The following is an 18,825-nucleotide window of genomic DNA, read 5'->3' as shown; positions in this document are numbered from 1 at the left end:
ATTAAATTAATTTAACTATATATTTTTAAACCAACTTAACTATATCTTTTCAGAAAAAAAACAACTTAACTATATATTTAGTATCAGCACAATTTAATTTTACTAACAACAAAGCTTAATTTTTAATAACTCTGTATAAGTAACAAATTATACTTTTTTATTATATTTATTTATAATCATTTGAACCGAATAAGGATCATTTGGGAAAAAATATCATATAAAATTTGACTATTTTAAGAGAACTTAATTGTTAATAATGTACAAAACAAATATACGAACTAAATTAAATAAAAATAATGGAAAATTAACTTTTTTTAATAACTTTATTGTCATTCACCAACAGAAAAAATGCAGCAAATCCAAGAAAAAATAAAATTATTAACGTGCTCTCAACAAAACAACCTGGCATCCGAGAAAAAAGAATCGATTAAATATCATTATCTTACTATTAAAAAATTCACTACTTTTGCAAAGTGAAAAGGCAAACAACCTAAATAGTATATCTTAAATGTGTGAAAATTAAATATTAAGGTTCTTTGAGCTTCCATATCCGGATTATCCATGTGAGTTTCCTTCTCGATTAACTGCCATTGGAGTGCCATATACCTGAACATATTCATAACCAATATTAGGATTATAAACACCCTGGTAAAAGAACAATAGAAAAAAGCAGCTTTGAGATCTCAGACATAAAGATAAAAAGAATACTGAAATTTAAAATATTGAGCTTTGGATAAACAAATTCGAACCAATAAGTTGCATACCTGCAAAGAACGAAACTGAATTTCCTGAAATAAACATGCAACCCAATATCAAACATAGGCCGATGTTTGACTTCATCCTGAAATTTCCAGTTCAATTAAATGCATAAAATTATTTTGACAAACAGAAATTGCCACTCACACAGACTTTGAAACAATTCCACTTGGCTACACTACAATTGGAAAAAAAAAATGTAATTTTGATCTTAAAATAGGAAAAACAAATACTCCTATTACAACAAATATGAAATAAAAATGATCTAATACCACCAATAAAGAAATACTAACCAGCAAAATAAAAGGATGCAATGGCCTTGAAGAGTCAATTCTGTATATCAAACAAAGAACAAAAACCTATCCTTATTTCTTTTTCTTTATGTGTATTGTGATCAACCAAGGTGCGGCCATTTTCCGGTGGAATAACTATTCAAACATCAGATTAATTGATTGACAACTTAACTAAGCTAATATTGAAACTAATTACAATCAGGAACCAAACATATCATAAGAGATAAAATAGACAGTAAAATCTCTGCAAGAAAAATAATACATTCTTTGTCATTGTCGATGGTATGATATCACTGCTCTTCCTTGTTAGGGTTTTAACAAAGATCTAACAAGTTGTAGAGATTGATTGCAACTATACTTCTTTTCATTGCTTAATTTATTTGTTTTTCATACTTATCCTTTTACTCTTTCATTTCTATGTATTTTCTTTATAGCTATCTTCCAATATTTTATAAATTATTCTTTTCATTAATTATCTAATGAGTGTGTGATAACTAGTTATGATTGAAATTTGAAAACTGAATTTATCCGGATTGATTATAATTTATATTTAAATAGTTCTTGAATACTATCAATGATGATAATCATCCAAATTAAAAAAAGGAAATAAACATCCGGATAAGCAGGTAAAATATTCTAATAAATAATATTAAATAAAATATTATAAATATTTTTTTGGTTAGAAAATATTATAAATATTAGATTCTGAAATATAAATTATGGATCATGTACCCTAATTTATATGGCCCACAATCTATATAAAAGTTTTGATTTCTTGTACAGGAGCAATAACAATTTTTTATTTTATTACAATAATAACAATTCTATATAAATCTATATATAATAGATAGGCACGGTTTTTGATTCCTTATCATTAGGATGTGTATATCCCATGGAAATATTGTTATCCAAAATGGTAGAAAATCGAAATTCAAAATGATTTAATTAATATTTTTTTATTAATGTTAACAAAAATAAAAGAAAAGAATAAATAAATGATATTATTTTTAATCAACAAAAAATGAGGTGATGACACCTCAGCTCCATCGTTACTGTTTTATATTATATATAGATATATAGTTTTATATAATAAAAAATATATAGTTTTAGAAAATTCTAATAACTTTTAGATTTTTTCATTTTGAAATCGTTAATTTTGAGAGTTTTTATTTTCATAAGGGGGCGTAATGTTAATAAAGAATAAAACTGAATAACTTTCATGATAGATTTTAAAATTAAGGGACTATAATATCAATAACGATAAAGTTTTATTAAAAGCAATTTTATCAGAACCAGATTGATCTGACATCAAATCGGATTTTTAGTTAGATCATGGATCACTTGGTTCAATCAAATGACTCGAATTGATCGGACTGGATGATGTAATAAATAAATAAACAATTTATTTTTAGTTATCTAAAAGAATAAATAAACAATTTATTTTTATTTATCTAAAAGAATAAATAAACAATTTATATGTAATTAATTGAAAATCATTTTTATAAAAATTATATGTATAAAATTACAAAAAAAATAAAAATTAAAAACATAAATGATCTGAGAAACATCAACTCTATTTTGACTTACTCATTTGATATCGGGTCAAAAAATAATTTATTTAATGAACATAAATTCCTCTTAAATCGTTTCTGATTTTATTTGTTTTATATTTTATTTTTTAATGTTTTTTTAAAAAATCGAGGTTATTTTGGTTCCCGATTGTACCGCTAGATCTCGAATCGATCCGGTTCAAATCAGATGATTGAAAATTCATAAATTCTTGAAGAATTGAATCCAAAACCTAGAAATTCTCAATTCGACCGGTCCTGTTAGATCACATTAGATAGAAGTTGGAGGACTCCCTAATTTTGTTGAATTGGCCTCATTTTCTTAATCCTATGATTCAAGAGTTTTTTACCATACGGAAAAAGAAAAATCAGAAAACTCTTCTTTGTGGTTATAATATCAAAACATCAAGTCGGTTCATTCCTTTCTTAGTGTTCATTGTTATGGACCTCTGTTATGGACTTCTTGAATCGTTGAATATAATATATAATTAATTAAATAATATTTTATTAATCAAATTTTATGTAAAATGTAATTTTTTCTCATTAAGAATTTAATTTAATTTGATCAAAAATAAAAATAAATAATTAGAGTTTTAATGTCTTTGAAAAAAAAAATAGAGTTTGAATGAACTAAAAATGAATAATGTTTCCATTTGGTAAGGGTCAAAGGAGACAAAGTAGAAGAGGGCAAAGTTGCTGCTTCTCACGTCTTAGAGTGAGGTGAGTGGCCCACTTGAGTGAATTGCGGACACGATTATTATTAATGATATGTAAGATCTGGGCCGTTGGATGGCCCTCTGCCGGTGATTTTGGGTTGCTGCCGCTATCAAAAGGTGCCAAAGGTTCACGAACTCGTTAATATATGGTTGGGTGGTGAGTATATAGCATAAAAAATAAAAATGGTTATGGTCCCATAGAATATGCGTGATTTGATTAGACAAATCAAGGTCACGTTTTGGTACGTCCCATAGAATATGCGTGATTTGATTAGACAAATCAAGGTCACGTTTTGGTACATCACATAAATAAAACAACTTCATTTATGTTTATAATAAAAGCGAGGGAATTTCAATTTATATCGAAAATTTTGATTTTAAATTTAGTATTTGAAATTAACATATTCAAATTATATCAATAAGAATAACATATCCAGATTTATTTTTAACAAACAGATCAATTTTACTATTATTTGATAGAAATTTTGAAGAAGCTAGTTTACCGTTGAGCAGCAAGAAGAATATAGGGAATATATCACTTTGGGAATTCCAACCATTTGTTTAATTGATACAAACTGTGATCCAGATCTCGTAAATATTTCGATTCTAGCGTTATCCAGATTTATTTTTAACGTTTCCAAAAAGTGTTTATTAACACAACTAAATAACTTGCCAAACTACCAACAATTAAGCATGTCACATATAAATTAATTAAAAAAATTGCTTAAAATGTATATTAGGTTGTTAATATAGTTACAAATAACATGCTAAAATGTAAAAAATTAGTTACAAATAACATGCTAAAATGCAGTTTTTGAATAATAACCAAGCTGAGGTTCCATGAAAAATCAAAAGAGAATGGCAACGTTGCAAAAACCTACTGTCGGCAATGAATTGGAGGGCTACTCATATTTTTAGGGAAGGGAATCAGGATGCGGATAGGCTTGCGAACCACGGGCAATCGGCAACCTCTCCTTGCTGGTGGCACTCATCACCTTACTTCTGTCAGGCTCTAGTGTTTGACGATTTATGCAATGTAGCGCATATTCGTTTTATGTAATCTTTTTCATTCTTCTTTCTTATTCTTTTTCCTTTCTCTCCCTCCTTCTGTAATTTTTCTTTTTTTATCAATAAAAGGGTTGTTGGCTGTGCTGGGGTGCCAACCTAGTTGGGATGCCCGGCCTTCCTTCGCGTCCCAACCTTCATTAAAAAAAAAGATGCTAAAATGCAAGAAATTAGTTAAAATTGATCTTGTTTTAAAACATTAGGTAATGCCATTTCGTAAATTAACAACATCAGTACTTCTCTAAAAATTCAAGAGATAAATAAGGTATATTAGGAAAGGAATTAGAGAGAGAGACAAAGAGAAAGAGAGAGAGAGAATGTGTGTCACTTACCAATAATGTTGGTTTGCCTTTATATACGACTTTGTGTGGTTATGGGTGCCTATGTGTCTGCTTTAGGTAATGGATATGCCTTGTTGTGATGGACCCTGTTTTGTTGTGATGAGTTCTCTTGGGCTCGGCCCATATACCTCATGAACTAGTCCCCCACGTCACTGGACTGAGAGTTCTAAACCATATTATGTGGAGGTGTGGGGCAGGGGTGCTCAGTTGTCGGAGCTCTGCTTGTGTTGCCGAAATCATGAATTTTGATGGAAGTTTTGGTGTTAACTATCTGAAAACTTCTAGATGCTTTATCAGTTGATGCCGGTTGTCTAATTTTGAAGTGGCTTTTGATCATGTGCACTCTTCATTAATTGTAGCTAGGTTTTAACGGTGTTTTATGGACATATGTCGTGGTTTGCAAAAGATGTCTCTTTTTTTACTAGTGACCCTTGGTATGCACATATGGTGATTATAAATAAGGAGCATTTGTTATGTTCCAAAAAAACTTTTTGGCAAAGTTTTTTTTCTTTCTTATTGTGAAAAATGATTTGCTCAACTCAAAAAGATTACCTTGTGTTGTTTGTCTGGGCTACATGTTGGCCATTGGTGGTTGGTGGACATGCCAAGTTCATCGGGGTTCTACTTGGATGTATTCGCAAACAGAGAGGTTAGTTCCCTTTCATTTCTGGTTTTTTGAGGATTACCTTTACATTTTGTTTCTTGAGGCTTTCTTTCAGAGTAGCTTGAGTTATTATGCCGCCAATTATGTATGATGAGACCATTCGTGGGGAAGTGGTAGGTCTGTCAGGTGTAGTTCTTAAGGACCCAACCTTGGTGGATACTAGTCGAGTGAGGTAAAGGAAACTAAAAGTGGTTGCGAATGAGGGTGAGTGTGGTACTGATGGAGGGTTAAACCGCTCGTATGAAAGTCGTTGATGGTTAAGCGAGAACCATTTTTTGCCTCGACCGGTGTCAAGTGTGAGACCGGGCAATATTGAGGTAGAGATGAACTTTTCGACAGAGTTGTTACGTGACAGTTTAACACTAGTAGATTTATACAAGAGGATACGAAAAAAGTTCTGATGGCGCGAGGTCTATGTATCGGGGTCAGATGGTGTGAAGTTTGACATGGTCGATAGACCAAAAGCGTCAGAGTCTCAAAGGTTGGAAGAGGTGTGGTTTATCATTGTTCCGAAGGATTTGGGTAGGATAACGACTACTTATAGGATCGAGCAGCCGTATGAACAGACTACATTGAGGTCAATGATATTAGGATCAACCGAATGATTAGGAACGGGCGTGAATAGGAGTATGTGTATAACATACAAGATAGCCATGGAGACCACATCACTATTTTCTTAAAGGCTCCAATCTTTGCTTTCAAAGGTAACGTATATTTGTCTATGTGTTAAGACCCGACTACCTTCGAAGTACAGATTTCTTAATCTGTTTACGTTTTTTAAGTTACTCACTCACTTCACAATTGGTGTCAGATCACTAAATCCCAATCCGATTATGAGTCCAAATTCAAAATCGCCTTTATTTCAGTTCAATTATTTTGACGTTGAACCACATCTTCCTATGTTTTGGATTTGGTGGAGCAATCTCTCTAGTAATGACCCCATGGCATAGAGAAGTCGATAACATACACACCTCCATATCCACCAAATGCCCAAAACAAGATTTCCTAATCATCTCCATTTGCTCTTTAGTTAATTTAGTCTTCATCATCTTCATCACATACCAATCACCCCTCACTATAATTGATGTATTTGTATTCAAGCTATGAGGATACTTGAAATTGATGTCTTTCATGCTATCATCAACTGATACCTTCTTCCTATTCTTTGAATCATTCATATATTAATCAAGCTTCAACAAAATGTAGCTCATTTTATGTAAATAATGAAATAAAACAACTTCGCATATTACTTGGTGAGTTCGTGGTTGATCAAAACCGCGAAGTCAAACATGCGCATTTCCCTTCGTCGTTGATCAAAACCGCAAAGCTATGAGTCAACTGCGAAGTCACAGTTCACTCATAGCTTTGCGGTTAACTCAGCCGCGAAGGGAAAAACTACTTCACGGTTATGAGTTTTCTTCGCGATTTTGCCTCAAATCGCGAAGAGTTGAGAAAACTCATAACCGCGAAGTAGTTTTTTTTTTGGACAAAATAAACTCTTCACTATCATTTTTGAATTATTTCTAAGTCCCATTTCGTAAAATATATCTATAAATTAACAAAAAACACAATGATACCTAACCCTATACCAAAATCGCAAAAACAGGAAAACAGGAACACAGAACCCTAAACCTAATCTAAATCGCATAAATATAGTAGATACGTGCCTTCTTGTCGTCTTTTTCTATTGAAATCGAAGAGAAGAAACACAAAAAAGAAGAAACACAAAGATTGAAAGCACTTCGAGTTCGCAGATAAAGAGAGGAAAAAAGATGAAGAATTTTCTAAGTGTTATATATATATATGAAGGCATTGAATGTCCTATTTACCTCATTAACTCCATAAAAGTCTCACCGCTTATGATCCTACGTGGCAGTAACTTTTTGGGTATGTGTGTGCAACAAAGGCATGAAGCGCATGATGTAGAAAATTGGACACTAACGGTAACAATTTTTTTTATAAAAATCCCTAAAATCTAACATCCAAATCCCTAATTCTTATTTCCTTCCCAATTCCTCTTCTTTCTTCTTGATAGTTAATCTAATTGAAACATTTATAAGGTGAAGATTTATGTTGTTAATCTGTAATTGATAGTTATGCAATCTCTAATTGCAGTGTGACGATTTCTATAAAAGTCTCAATAATAAGGTCATTTTTCAAATATAACTGAGTTGTTAAAAATTGAATTTGACACGTGATATTTGAGAAGTCAGACTTCAAGCGCATCCCTTACACCGGTCAATTTTAACCTTCGAGAATGAGAATGGAGGGGTGAGAAATACTACTTTTATGAAGTTAATGGAGTAAATAGGATATTCAATGAGTTGAGATAAAATGACCAATTTCGATAAATCAACGGGTTTGGGGGTAGCATTAGGCCATAATGAGTTTAAATATTTAAACGAGACCCATTTATACAATTTTCGCTTTTGAAATTATCCCAAAAATTAATCCTTTCCCTTTCCTACTAAAATCGTTTCCTTCTCGTTCTTTTAAAACCCCTCTTAAAACCTTTGGTTATCTCCTTGATTTGTTTGTATACTCTCACTCCAGCTCACTTTCTTTCACTTGGTTTTACTATCGTCGATCGCCGCCCTGCCTCCGCCGTCCTGACTCCCGCCCCCTTCTCCGGTGGTGAAGACTGAAGGTAGGCAATCTCATCGTTTTGAATTTTTTTAGCTATCAATATTATTTAGGTTAGGTGTATTGTTAATTGAAATTTAAAAAACTATTTGATGAAATTGAATTGGGGATTGTTGATATTTAGGTTTTGAGCACAAATTTAGTAAAACAAAGACCTAAATTTAAAGTTGAGATTGAATTTTGGTACATTTCAAAGTTTTTATCTGGTTTTTAAGGAGAGGGGAAAAAGGATACACTACTGCTCTTCTTGTAATTGGCATTTTGGCACGGTGGGTTTTTGGTTTATGTGGTTCTGATTCTTAAAGGTTCAGCTAAGAATAAAGAAGAGGGGAAAGAGGATACTCTACTGTATACAAACAATTGTTTTTCTCCGACTCCTAACAATTAAAAGAAAAGAAAAGAATTTTGCATTCTTGTCTACCATGTTGCCATTTGGTGTCAAATGGCAATATGTTAGACAAGAATTAAGGAATATCAGACACCAAATGGACAGGAAACAATTGTTTAATTTGATCATATGGACTGTCTATTCCTTTGAGATAATTTGATCAATACCAAATTGCCTTAAAAAACGAATTCCTCAGTATGCATATTTGGAGTATCTTAACAAAAGTATTTTTCCAACTAGATTAGTTGAATTTTAATTTAAGATGTCATATAATTATAATATCAAGCAACTGTGCTAATAAATTATTTATGTATATGTTCAATTTGACCTAAAATACTTCAGATAGAATTTGGCTTTCTAACTTAGCATTTGTGCTCAAATTAGTCCACAAGTGCTGCCAACCGCTGCCTTTGCCGGTTCTTGGCATCCTCGGGCACTGGTCAAGGTTAGCTCCACAGACCGCAAGTCCTGTCTCCGACATTGGCCGTTGGTTCAGACATTTGTCATTAGTTGCTACTGGCTCAGAAAAGCTTGAGGTAAGTCTTCTTTCTGTTCTTGTAATTTCTGATTTTGTGGGTGGGCTTCTTATCTGTCTATGTGATTTATGAATGAAAATTTTATTGATTTTTTTTTTCTTATATTTTGGTATTGGATTTTTTAAAATTTCAAATTTACTTCATGACATGAACCGAAATACTGTAAGACCTTTAGCTTATTTGATAAATTTGAAATGGCATGTGATTGAATATTTTATATAATTAACTACCATTACTTTCACCTGCCTCTGCCTATTGCTCATATTAGTTAAACTATTAGCTGTTTGTTGGTTAACGCCTCAGTTAATTATTCTAATTGGTTAGCTCTACGAAATCTATGAATTTAATATTCCCACAAGAAACATTTCCCTTAACGTTAAACAGATTAGAAATGAGGAGGATTTTTTGTTATGTAGTATACAAAATTGGATTTGGATCCTCTCAAGTTAAGTTTCAACTTGAGAGGTCTTGTTTAATACATTCCAACCATCAATTACAAAATTAATGGTCGAGATTTAAGTATTTTCCTCTAAAAAGATTTAATTATTCAATAAATAATTTATTTATGGAATTTATCAATAATTAATTAATTAATTTGTGGAATTTATCAATTAAATTTCAACCATTGATTTTATAATTAATGGTTGAGATTACAACTTGGAAGGATCCTAATCCAAAAAAAATACCCTTTCTCGAAATTTCTTCCCTATACTACTTTTAGTTTATTTGAGAGGTATTAAGATATACAAAGTATTTCTACATTATACAAACATGGACTTGTAGAATGCAAATTTCCATTCAACTTCTTTGTTCCTTTCATATTTTCTTTGAGTTTTTTCATCTAAGTTAAGCTATTACGCTGCTGCCTGTCCATAATTCGTAATTCTATCTACAGGTCACAGGCAACGAAAGGCTCTTGAAACTGCAAAACCCAAACGCCACTTTTTCTGTTTGCCCAAAACCCTAAACCTTTTCCTCCATTCCCCATTTCATTTCCATTCCTTACTCCAATACCCACTGTAGTTTATCAAATACAAATTCCTTGATCCTGCTTCTCTATTTTAATCTCCAAAAAGCAACAAAGTAAAGCAGGTGAAGATTCATATGGCCTATGGTGGTGCAGCCACTGGAATGTTGGGAGCTCCAGCAGCTCCCAACATTAAGCAGGTGAAATTGGAGAGAGAGAGTGAGCTCAGAATCGAAGTAGCATACGACACACCTCTTCGCCTAAGGTTATTAAATGGCACTGCTGAGATCTTTGGGACCGAGTTGCCTCCTGAGATGTGGCTAACTTTCCCTCCCCGCTTAAAATTTGCAGTAAATTCCTATTCTCTCGATTTTTCTTTTTAATATTGTTGGCTGTTTAATATATTGAGAGCTGAAAGTCAGTATGTTTGGTATTAATTTTTTCTATTCTTTCCGGTATTTGGATGGCAGGTGTTTACTTGGTATGGAGCTACAATTGAGATGGATGGCCCTACTGAAACAGATTATACTGCGGATGAGGTGAGCTTCATCCTTTCTGTTTCCACTTTTCTTAGTAATACTAATATCATAATATGTGTCTTCAATGGCTTATTTGACCTGTAATAATTGGCTTTTTTTTAGACTCCCATGGTTAGTTATGTAAATGTTCATGCTGTGCTGGAAGGACGAAGAAGTCGGGCCAAAGGCTCTGAATCTTCTCAGGTAGTTTTTAATGCTTTACTAGATCCATGCTCTTTGTTTTTATCTCACAATGGTGGTACTTTTCTAACTCAAGTACAAAACAACTATTGCTTTTGCCATTGTATGGAACGATTAACAACTCGATTATTCTGGTTAGTGGTGAATAAAAAAAAGACAGCACTTGTAGCCTAGCGAGGCCTTGAAAATACATTCTTTTTGTTGATAGTCTGGTTAGCTTGTGCAATTTGGATCTTGCTCGGACAATTTATTAGGTGTTCAATAAGACTTTCACCTTCACTGCACAGATGACCAATTATACAGGATTTTCATGCATGTAGAAATACTAAGTTTATAGCTGCTTCATTTGTAAATAGGTTGGTATTTCTTGATCTCCATCTATGGGCATTACATCTTTACAACTTTTATAATGCTAGTATGTTACATTTATTAGTTTAACAACTTAGATATTTGTTGGAATCTGGTGTTAGTTTACTGCTTCTTGCAAGTAAATGGCAATAATGTGGTATAATGGATGTTGAAATAAACACAGTGGCTATTAAAGATTTTGCTATTTAGAAATATTGACATGGCATGCAATATTGCCTCAGCATATGTAATTGAATATTAACTATTTCAGAATATTCTTTTAAGTTACATTACAAATTACAACAACTGATTCAGTCCTAATCCTGATTATAGATAACAATATCCTGAGCAGTCTTCAATTAAATAGACATTGTAGTTCCTACAGAGCTAAACTTATGGAATTTGTTTATTTCGTTCTACTTCAGTGTATAAGCCAGTGGAAAAAATGAACCCACGTGAGGGGTGATGAAAGTGAGTATTCAATGAGCATTTATACTTATTGTGCATCCGAATTGTGGGTATTCTATCTGTCAAGGAACCGTTTAAACCAAAAGCTTAAACTGATAGTTAAGGTCCAAGAATATCTACCATGTGTTGAAATCCCATCATTAAATGGGGTTGCTAGGATTTGAATCCTCAACCACTTGGTTTAAGGGCTCGCCATGCCAAGAAACCAATTGAACTAAAAGCTTAAGCTGATAGTTAAGGCGCAAGAATAGCTTTTATTATTATCTCAAACAATATCCATTGATTGCGTCATATTTGTGTAGTTCCTGCAGTTCAATTGATCTTTAATATTGTTAACTTTTGCATTTTACCATTTGGACTCTGGTGGTATGATTCTAGGAAATTTAAATTATTGTTATTTTTCATTTTGAAATTTATAAGATTCAATTGGTGGCTATACCAAAATACCAACTTATGGTACCCCCAGGGTCCTCGGGTGATTGTTGTTGGACCTACAGATTCTGGAAAGAGCACCTTGTGCAGAATGCTTCTTAGTTGGGCGGCTAAACAAGGTTGGAAACCTACATTTGTGGACTTGGATATTGGCCAAGGGTCTATAACAACGCCTGGATGCATCGGTGCGACCCCCATTGAGTTGCCAATTGATTCCGTGGAAGGCATTTCTCTTGAAATGCCACTTGTTTACTTCTATGGCCACACAACTCCTAGGTAACTAATTCTTCATACTCAGACGTCTTTTTATGGTTGTTCTTCAATCATTTGGAAAACTAGGCATCTTCTTGTCATCTCTGGTGCTACGCACTAATTTTACAAGGTTGACGGAAATTTATGTTTTTTTTTTCAGTCAAAATGTGGATCTGTATAGAGCACTTGTAAAGGAACTTTCCCAAATATTGGAGAAACAATTTACTGGAAGTGCTGAATCTCGTGCGGCAGGTATGGTGATCAACACCATGGGATGGATAGAAGGTGTTGGCTATGAGGTAATCAAGTTTTTTTGAAGGTTCTATAAAACGAATTTGATACTTCAATTTATTATGTTAAGGCATTACCAGTTGCTTAACTTTATCCAATGTCTTTTGTTTAATTTCAGCTAATTCTGCATGCAATTGATACATTTAGTGCCAATGTTGTCTTGGTTTTGGGACAGGTATATTACTAACACTTTTCATCTTTTAACTATTTAAATTAGTGAACATTTATGTGCGTCTCTGTAACTTTATGGGATCAAACATTAGAAACTCCACTCGGTTGTCAATGCTATCTGCTACCAGTATATGTGTGGATTTATGAACCTGTCATGTGATATTAATTAGTCGACGATCAACATCTACTCTCCTTCCATCATGGACTTCGTTTAAGAGTGACTGTTTTGAACTTTTTGCAGGAAAAGCTTTTTAGCATGCTTAGGGATGTGTTAAAGAACAAGCCCAATGTTGATGTTGTGAAACTTCAGAAGTCGGGTGGTGTAGTATCCAGGACCTCAAAAGTCCGCCAAAAGACCAGGAGTTTTAGGATCCGGGTAATTCTCATATGCTAAATATATTTCAGAACTTTTATTCCAGGTTTCACCTTCATTTTCTCTACATTAATTCCTATGTTGCAGAGTTTAAATGTTTCCTATTTTATTGAAATAGTGTAAAGTATCATTTGAGACATATTCTGTTTGGTATTTCGAATTCCTTCAAATAGCAATGCTGGCTTCCTTTCTGTCTCTCAGGAATATTTTTATGGCATCGCTAATGATCTCTCACCACATTCAAATATTGCAAATTTTAGTGACTTGTTTGTATACCGAATTGGCGGTGGGCCACAAGCCCCTAGATCAGCTTTGCCAATTGGTGCAGATCCTGTTGCCAACCCTCTGAGAGTTACTGCTGTTAATATTGACCGAGATTTGCTCCATGTTGTTCTTGCTGTTTCATACGCCCAAGAACCAGAACAAATTGTTTCAAGGTAACTTTCTATATTTGAAGTTGTTATTTTTGGAACAAGAAGGTTCTCCATAGTCAATTCATTTCAAGTTGTGGTCTTACGTAGGGTAAAATACATCCATGGCCCCTGAACTCTTACATTATTAACATTATGACCCCTATACTTCATTTTGTGAAATAAAAGTCCTTGAACTTTACATTATACTAACATTGAAGTCCAAATCAAAGAAAATCCATTAAAAAATTAATAAAATGATGACCTAGAAATAGGTATTTAACTAGAGTTTATGGTGGCATGGATAAAAAAGAATCAATGTTGTCAAACTTGTCCAGGTCTATCATTCTGTTAAATTTTAAACGGATTTTTTTATTTGGACTTCAATGTTAGTGTATCATGTAAGTTCAACGGATTTTTATATCACGAAATGAGCCGGTCATAATGTTAGTAGTGTTATAGTTCAAGGGTCATATTTTACCTGACTGGTGTACTAGCAACATAATCATTTGCATTTTACAACAAAATCTGAGGTTTAATATGTAATTACACTTAAACTTGTTACTTTTTTCCGTTTAGCACACTGAGCTTATACTTGGACATATCACGCTTAAATTTGTCAATTTTGGAACTCTATATCTGCTGATTTGACGGACTTTAAAATTGACATGACTGTCAAGTCAAACTTTAACTTAAACACGTTCCATACCATGTCATCAAATAACGGCGGCGGAGGTTCAAAATTGACAAGTTTAGGTGTGTGATAGGTCTAATTATAAAAAGTGTATCTCTGTAATTATCTATTAAGCCAACATCTGACTTTAGGATTTAAATTTCCTCAGTTTCACTCATGACACTCTATATCCTTGTTTGGTGCAGTAATGTTGCTGGGTTCATATATGTCACAGATATTGACCTTCAAAGGTTTGGTTCTCTAGATGGACTACTTATTATTCTACTTTACGATAGGGGTGACAATTCGGTTTATCGTGTCAAAATCGTTATATGTTTATCGTGTCAAAATTCAGGTTGTTTCTGTAATGCCTGTTATTATATGAGAATTGTCACCTCTGACATTAGGTTATAATGGTGAAAATACTAACTGAAACAAAATTTGACAGGAGGAAAATTACATACCTTGCACCAACAGCAGGAGACCTTCCTAGCAAATATTTGATTATGGGTACCTTGACTTGGCTTGAAACATGATTCAATAACACATTCAGGATTTGTGGACTGTGGTAGGGTTAACTTGATAGAATTATAAATCTCTTCTAAAAAAGTGTTTTAGTTTTAGTTATTTCCTTACCTTTTATAAACTATGACAGTTACTATGTACAATGTACAGCTACGAGAAAGGTAAAAAAGTATTTTTCAGTTTTACCTTAATTTCGAATTTTGGATTTCGGGTTAATTTTTTTGTACTAATCTGAGAATTATTTTCTTAGCCGTTAACACAATAAAATTAAAAATTGCTTTTTGTTTAGTATGTATATGGGCATATGAGTTTCAATTTGATTGAAAATCCATGTATTGATCAAAAGTAAAAACAACAAAATAAAATGTCACAATAACACAAGGAATTTCCATGTTAGTTATAGCCTGAATTTGGAGATTTTATATGGGGCTTGGGAGTTTCATGTCTAATTAAACTCTTTTTATTTGCATTAATGTGTTCTGCGTATGGGCCCTTTAGAGATGCATACTTATTTCATTGATATAAAGAAATCGATGTAATTATATGTAAAAAAATGAAATTGATAAATATTCAATTAATTAAAATGGAGATTCATTTTTTTTTAAGAAACAAATTTTATTAACTTAAATCAGCAACAAGAACATCGATAAGAAAAGGAGATAAGAAAAGGAGGTGGAGAGTGAATAGATAAAGAACTAACCGTTCATGTTAAGCAATGAGCCACAGAGTTCGTTGAACGCTTGACAAAAGAGATCAAACAACCATCTAAATCTCCAAGTAAATTAACACAATCATTTGTTACATCAAAAAAGATAAGATAAATTCGGAGAAGGATTCAGAATAGCTTGAACAATGTATAACCAGTCTGAGAGCACAACTACGTTTCTAAAGCTTGAGTACTGAATTCACGAGAGAGCCTCCTTAATTGCAATAGCTTCAATGAGCAGGTTCAAAACTCCTTTAAGCGGAGCATGAAAAGTGAAAACACAAAAATCACGATGATCTTGAAGGATAAAGCCGACCAAGCATTGCCTCTCTTCTTGAAAAATTCCAGTATCTACATTGCCTGTAAATTGCTTTTACTCAAATAATTATACTTGAAATTGTTTTTATTGTTGACAATATTTGCATGATGTTTTATTGTTTCTTGTAAATCTATATTTAGATCAAAATATACCACCCTTTGTGGGACTAAGGTAGTAAATATTATTGATAAATAAATAAAGTGGGTTTTATCTAACAACTTGTTGAGATGGCCGAGTTGGTCTAAGGCGCCAGATTAAGGTTCTGGTCCGAAAGGGCGTGGGTTCAAATCCCACTCTCAACAATCTAATATTTTTTGTTTCTTTTTTTTTGTTAATTTAGACCACGTTACCCGACCCGCTTTACAAGTTACGCTGTGCCTCCATCTGCGGCCTTTCAACAAAACCCCTTTCCCCCGCCTAAGTTCAAAATTTGCAGTGAGAAAATGGCACAAGCAGCGAGACTCAGTATTCGAATGCAGAAGGAGCTTAAGCTTCTCCTTATCGATCCTCCTCCCGGCGCATCTTTTCCCTTTCTCTTCTCAGACTCCAATATCTCCTCCCTTTCGTCAATTGACGCACGTAAGTTCATTAAACTCAATAACTGTGTTGAAAAAGACAAACTCAATTCATTTGAATTTTGTTTGCCAGAAATTGAAGGCCCGGAAGGAACTGTATATTCCAAAGGGATTTTTCACGTCAAGATTCAAATTCCCGAAAGGTATTGCTGAATTTTGTTCATCATAATTATCAATTCGGAATTTAAGCTAATTGATTCTGGCCTTTTCTTATATAAATACTGTGGACTTTTAGGTATCCCTTTCAGCCTCCAAATGTTACATTTGCTACGCCTATCTACCACCCTAATATCGATAATGGAGGCCGAATTTGTCTCGACATTCTCAATCTTCCCCCGAAGGTGAAGCGTTTGAGCTTTTTTTTTTCTTTTTTGCTGTTGTTAATTAGTTATCACGCGGAATGTTTATACCCTTGGAAATCTATGATTGTTTTGTTGAAATCTCTTTGTAGCTTCATAAGAGAGCAAACTTGTCAATGGTTAATAATGCCTTTGTGCAATTTCGAAATTTTGATGGACTAAACTGCGATTTAGAAGGCAGGCACACTCCCTTGAGCCAACTTTACCGTGTCTACAATTAAAATAAATATTTCACACTGTTCTTTAGTTGATTTTTTAAACTATCATTTGCCATTTTCTGGTTAGAACTACTCTGACAGATGAATATTTATGTGGTGCCTTTGCCTCTTATGATTTGTCCAAATGGGCTAAGTACTTAATTTCCAAAAGTAAGTTATCCATTGTTCCATTAATTAAAATTCTTGTAACTTCAACCTTGTTTTGGTTCTTTCCTTTTTTTCTTTTTCTTATTCCTGCCAAAAGGTTGGATTTTATGTTCCCTGAAGGGTAAAAGTTGATCAATGATGAACTGTGTGATGAAACGATATTCATACACGGGCTTGATAACATTTTTGTGTCAATTTGCAAACATAAGCTTCTTTTTCTTTCAAATATGCTGTTTATAAGTAATGAACTTCATACTCTTATTCAAGCAGGGTGCATGGCAACCATCATTGAATATTTCAACTGTGATGACAAGTATAGGATTGTTGTTAAGTGAACCAAATCCGGATGATGGCCTGATGTGTGAAATGGTTAGTGGCTATATTCACACAAGTCAAGCAGTACTATTGAGGGATATTGATACATTTGTGGTAAAAGTTAGAACTATTTCCAATTTTGTGTTTCTTTTGAAACTATTTCGGTGATTGTGATATTGTTTTGTCCAGTATGGTTGTTTGACACGCGTATAAATACCACTGCCGGTTACATAGGCGGACGGGAGAATACACGCACATTGGACTAAAAATACCATAACCACAACAATAGTTCAAAAAAACACAAAAATGGAAAATAGTTTCGACTTTTACCACAAATGTGTCAATATCCGGTACTATTGAATCGAGATCTATTTTCTGATATACTTAGCTGAGTCTGCAGAGCCGAGAATACAAATACAATAGATGTATTTTTGATCAAAAAGCACGTGCTATGACTGAAAAATATGCCAAGGCTGGAGCTTGTGGTCATAGTTCGAAGAATCAAAGTGTTCAAACTAATGCAGATCTAAGCACATCGGTATTGTTAGTTGGCTTTTCCTTTTGTCTTTCTAAATATTCTATATCACACTGGTTTGCTTTCTATATTTTATCTGTTATTTTTTTATGTTATTTTGTTAACAATGCTGGTCTTTCTTAATTGTTAATATACTGTATCTTCCTCAGGTGGATGGTAAACATCCAGACAAAGAATCAGAAGATGTAGTTTATCCCAGTAATAGTAAACCTTGGGGGATTAGCAGGAAGCTGTCATTGGCACCTTCCAAATCAACTCATAATGGGGCTAGTGATAGAGAGGCAAATGTACAAATAGACCTCACAAATATGGGAGCAAAAGAGAGAGAAAAGAAATTATGTGGTAGTGGCACGACGAAGAACTCATCTCTTGAGTCCTCTGTTCATAAGGATAGCAATGCACGGCCGGATAGTGAATTGTCATTTGACAATATAGTCACAACTTCAAATAAGCTTTGTCAGGTCAGTGAGAACATGCTGCAGGAATCTTTGGTTGCATGTCAAATGAGTGATTGTAATGATGAGAAAACGCTCAAGCCTCTTGCAATGTTGTCTAATTCATCTCCTGGGACCTTCAGTGTGTGCTCATCTGTTAACGATATCAACAACAGAATTTTCAGTATTCTTTGGATGAATTGCCAGATGTTGCTGCTACCAATTCAAAATGTAAGAGAACATGTTCACTTGGAAAGAAGCTCTCATTGGGTTTTAGAGGTTTGCCAGAGGCACAGAGAAAGGATGAGAAGGAGAACATTTTGCGGATACATTCAAATCCCAAGAGTCAAATGAGGACTGAAATCATGCAAAAACAATATCTTAACTATCCGAATCGATTGCAGGGTAGCAATGTGGACAGTGACCCAGTGAAACTGGATGAAACTCAGAATCAGGACCGGAGTGGCATAGTTGCTGAATCAGTAATAGTGTTGGATAGTGAAGACAGCGAGGAAGAAAGCGATAGAGGCATAAGAAGTAAGCTGTCATTAGTGCGGAAGCGCATTAGGAAGAGAAAATCTGAAGCTTGATATCTGAAGAGTTATGTAAAACTATTAT

The 18,825-nt window shown here is 33.6% G+C and overlaps 2 protein-coding genes and 1 non-coding gene across 3 annotated transcripts; all 3 read left to right on the top strand.

Moving 5' to 3' along the window:
• Positions 1-7,833: 7,833 nt before the first annotated feature.
• Positions 7,834-14,790, top strand: LOC136203469 (protein CLP1 homolog). Its single transcript, XM_065994628.1, has 12 exons — positions 7,834-8,050; positions 8,819-8,970; positions 9,866-10,287; positions 10,408-10,476; positions 10,579-10,659; positions 11,939-12,180; positions 12,317-12,455; positions 12,566-12,622; positions 12,860-12,994; positions 13,193-13,428; positions 14,281-14,325; positions 14,523-14,790. The coding sequence occupies exons 3-12, from the start codon at positions 10,075-10,077 to the stop codon at positions 14,608-14,610; spliced, it is 1,305 nt and encodes a 434-aa protein (XP_065850700.1). The 5' UTR covers positions 7,834-8,050; positions 8,819-8,970; positions 9,866-10,074; the 3' UTR covers positions 14,611-14,790.
• Positions 14,791-15,845: 1,055 nt separating this feature from the next.
• TRNAL-AAG (transfer RNA leucine (anticodon AAG)) lies at positions 15,846-15,926 on the top strand. The gene has a single exon. It is a non-coding gene; the product is annotated as a tRNA-Leu (tRNA).
• A 141-nt stretch (positions 15,927-16,067) lies between these two features.
• On the top strand, positions 16,068-18,797 carry LOC136203881 (probable ubiquitin-conjugating enzyme E2 37). Its single transcript, XM_065995099.1, has 7 exons — positions 16,068-16,203; positions 16,273-16,342; positions 16,435-16,540; positions 17,194-17,292; positions 17,639-17,776; positions 17,923-18,234; positions 18,384-18,797. Exons 1-7 carry the CDS (start codon positions 16,068-16,070, stop codon positions 18,795-18,797), a joined length of 1,275 nt encoding a protein of 424 aa, XP_065851171.1.
• The last annotated feature ends 28 nt before the right edge of the window (positions 18,798-18,825 follow it).

Source organism: Euphorbia lathyris, chromosome 8, assembly GCF_963576675.1.
Source record: "Euphorbia lathyris chromosome 8, ddEupLath1.1, whole genome shotgun sequence".
Classification (NCBI taxonomy): Eukaryota; Viridiplantae; Streptophyta; class Magnoliopsida; order Malpighiales; family Euphorbiaceae; genus Euphorbia; species Euphorbia lathyris.
This window is presented reverse-complemented; position numbering and strand designations above follow the sequence as displayed.

Coding starts and splice junctions, on each gene's coding strand:
- LOC136203469 (XM_065994628.1), top strand. CDS start 10,075: ATGGCCTATGGTGGTGCAGCCACTGGAATGTTGGGAGCTCCAGCAGCT. Junction 10,288..10,407: donor CTCCCCGCTTAAAATTTGCA/GTAAATTCCTAT, acceptor TTTGGATGGCAG/GTGTTTACTTGGTATGGAGC. Junction 12,456..12,565: donor TAGAAGGTGTTGGCTATGAG/GTAATCAAGTTT, acceptor GTTTAATTTCAG/CTAATTCTGCATGCAATTGA.
- LOC136203881 (XM_065995099.1), top strand. CDS start 16,068: ATGGCACAAGCAGCGAGACTCAGTATTCGAATGCAGAAGGAGCTTAAG. Junction 16,541..17,193: donor TTCTCAATCTTCCCCCGAAG/GTGAAGCGTTTG, acceptor TTATTCAAGCAG/GGTGCATGGCAACCATCATT. Junction 17,777..17,922: donor ATGCAGATCTAAGCACATCG/GTATTGTTAGTT, acceptor TATCTTCCTCAG/GTGGATGGTAAACATCCAGA.